This window comes from Mya arenaria, chromosome 1 (genome assembly GCF_026914265.1).
Source record: "Mya arenaria isolate MELC-2E11 chromosome 1, ASM2691426v1".
Lineage (NCBI taxonomy): Eukaryota > Metazoa > Mollusca > Bivalvia > Myida > Myidae > Mya > Mya arenaria.
In genome coordinates this window covers 24703666-24706352 of record NC_069122.1, presented here as the reverse complement: position 1 = coordinate 24706352, position 2687 = coordinate 24703666, and the positions used below count along the sequence as shown (strand labels likewise).

The 2687-nt window shown below is 45.5% G+C and overlaps 1 protein-coding gene across 1 annotated transcript; it reads left to right on the top strand.

The window, feature by feature from the left end:
• Positions 1-801: 801 nt before the first annotated feature.
• LOC128225693 (uncharacterized) lies at positions 802-2034 on the top strand. The gene has a single exon (XM_052935605.1). The coding sequence runs from the start codon at positions 802-804 to the stop codon at positions 2032-2034; it is 1233 nt and encodes a 410-aa protein (XP_052791565.1).
• The last annotated feature ends 653 nt before the right edge of the window (positions 2035-2687 follow it).

The following is a 2687-nucleotide window of genomic DNA, read 5'->3' as shown; positions in this document are numbered from 1 at the left end:
TTCTGATGGTTGCCACCTATCGAATGCCGGCCAGCTTCGTTTACTGAGCAATGTCCGTGCTGCAGTGGTCGCCGCCTTGAAGGGGTCCATCTGCTAATAACTAAGCAAGATACGTATATGAACTTTATCCCCTTTTTGGTGTGGCTTTCTAATGCCTGTCATATCGTTCATTGGTTACGTTCAGTTTAATTACCATTTATTTCTATTTGGTCCGCTAAATAATGCTTCATTTCTACATACTTGCATGGTTTAGTTATCAGTCCATGCCATACAAGCTTTTCTACTCATTCTTCAGGCTGTACACGGTTTAGTTATCACACCGTGTTTTTCCACTTTTAAGCATGGTTTAGTTATCAGTCCATGCCTTCATTTGCGGTTTTCCGCTCAGTCTTCGGGCTGCTACATGGTTTAGTTATCATACCATGTTCCTAATTTTTAGCATGGTTTAGTTATCAGTCCATGCCTTAATTCGCCTTTTCTTCTCAGTCTTCGGGCTGATACATGGTTTAGTTATCACACCATGTTTCTAAATTTTAGCATGGTTTAGTTATCAGTCCATGCCATTAGCTTTAACAATCCCACAGTGTTTTCTGTGTTCTTACATGGTTTAGTTATCACACCATGTTCCTACTCTTTGCATGGTTTAGTCATCAGTCCATGCCTTTCTTCTTTTACCAGAGCAGTCCCATTACAGTAGCTACTGTTATGGGTTACCTGGATTATTTCCTCCTTTAAGCACTGGCCATAGGTAATCGGGCTCCTTTTTGAAGTCTTTCTATTGGTCACCTTATTCAATTTCAGATGAAACGTTCGTCTAAACGGAAACGGACTTCCACCACCAGTGCTTGCTCCTGCTGCGCTAACCTAACAGTACAGCCCACTCCTGCCAGTACGCCGCCGACCAAGCATTCACTTGAGACGGCTGCAGCTACAACGAGCAAGGGCCCATCAACGGTACAAACTCCCGCGAAGCGTTCACGTAAACGCCCTTCCCTGTTACCACTTCCCAATGAGGACAGCGCTGATCGTCATGCTCCGCATAACCTTCAAAACCGATCATGTGTGAATCTGCCACTTGAGGACTCTGCAGATTCTCAGGACCTTGACATTCACAACGTCATTCCTGACCATGCACCTTTCCCTCCGACTCCACTTCCTACCCAACCACAGGCTTCTTCATTTCCGGCGTCCGTCCATCCACCGAACCATTCTCGACCTGCTCCTTTCTCCGCACAAGCCATCATTGACGATGACACATCAGATGACGATTTCCAGGACGTCTCCCAAGCCGTCCAGTACCATGGACACAATATTTTACCAGGTAACGGCATTCATTATGCTGAACCGATCAGCACACCAATTTCTCATCAGGTTAAAAAATCGATCCAACATGACATATGGCGCAACAAATTCATTGACCTTGCGTCTCTACTACCCTCCCTTTCTTCTTCCTCTCAGACTCCTGTACAGTACACCCTCAACTTAGATCAACATTCCAACATCTCTGTCCAAGCATCTTCACGATTACGCAAAATTACCTCCATCGACACTTGGACTACTGCCTTTCTTCGCTTCGTGGCTATATACACGGCCAAATTCCCTTTCGAAACTCCCCAGCTCATGAAGTATGGCGAGATTGTCCGTGATTTGGCTGCTCGTCGTCCTGGTTTAGCTTTTGCCCAATACGACACGCAATTTCGTATGTTACGGGAATCCGTCCTTCTCCCTTGGGATCGCCTTCACACTGAGTTTTTGCTAATGGCCTCTACATCCTACCATCCTCCGACTCAGTCCTTTCGTTCCCATCAACAAGCCAACACCTCCTGCCCTTCCTGCCCTAGACGATTTCACCCGAACACTTGTTGGAACTTCAACCGCAGCACAAAATGTCGTTCGCAACATTGCCCCCACCCCCACATCTGCGGCTACTGCCTTGGTCCCCACCCAGCCTACAACTGTAAGTTCACCAATAAGGAACAAGCCGGCAGAACCCCTCCAGCCAAACCATCTGCCAACCCCCTGCCGCCTAAATAATTTCGACCCAGTCACCTCCATTAACATCCATGTTCTTGTACAGTTTTTAGATGATTATCCTTTCACTGATTACCTTCTTCAAGGTTTCACTTTCGGTTTCCGCATTGGCTACCATGGCCCGCGTGTTGCCACATCGTCCTCTAACCTACGCTCATGTGTTGACAATCCGGACATGGTTCTGTTTTTATTATTCCTGCCCATTTCATGTTCCCATACCTCTTTCACACAGTCTCGTCTCTCTGTGCGGCGTTTCCTTTTGGCGGTTTTGGTCCACCCAGATATGTTTTTCGGAAAACTTTTCTAAATTACCTTTGGAATAAATCAACAATATTTATGGCATTTTAATAAATGCCCGTTTTTCATTCAAACGGTGTTTGTTTTCCTTCAATCCATACTAGTTCGACTTTCCTGTTACATAACATAACTTTGACCTTGGACAATTACATAAATGCAATTTTATGCAAACATAAAATTATTTATGGCCGTTGTTCAATTCATTTCTGTACGGCCGTGGCACGGGATTTAGGCAATATCTCGGGAATTAGCCATACGGGCACTTTATCCGAGGAGCCAATTCAATTTCCCCCTTTTTGTGCCACGTGACGCTACAGGCCAATCAGAATGCGTCTGCCATTCTTCTTTGTTCTCTCTGG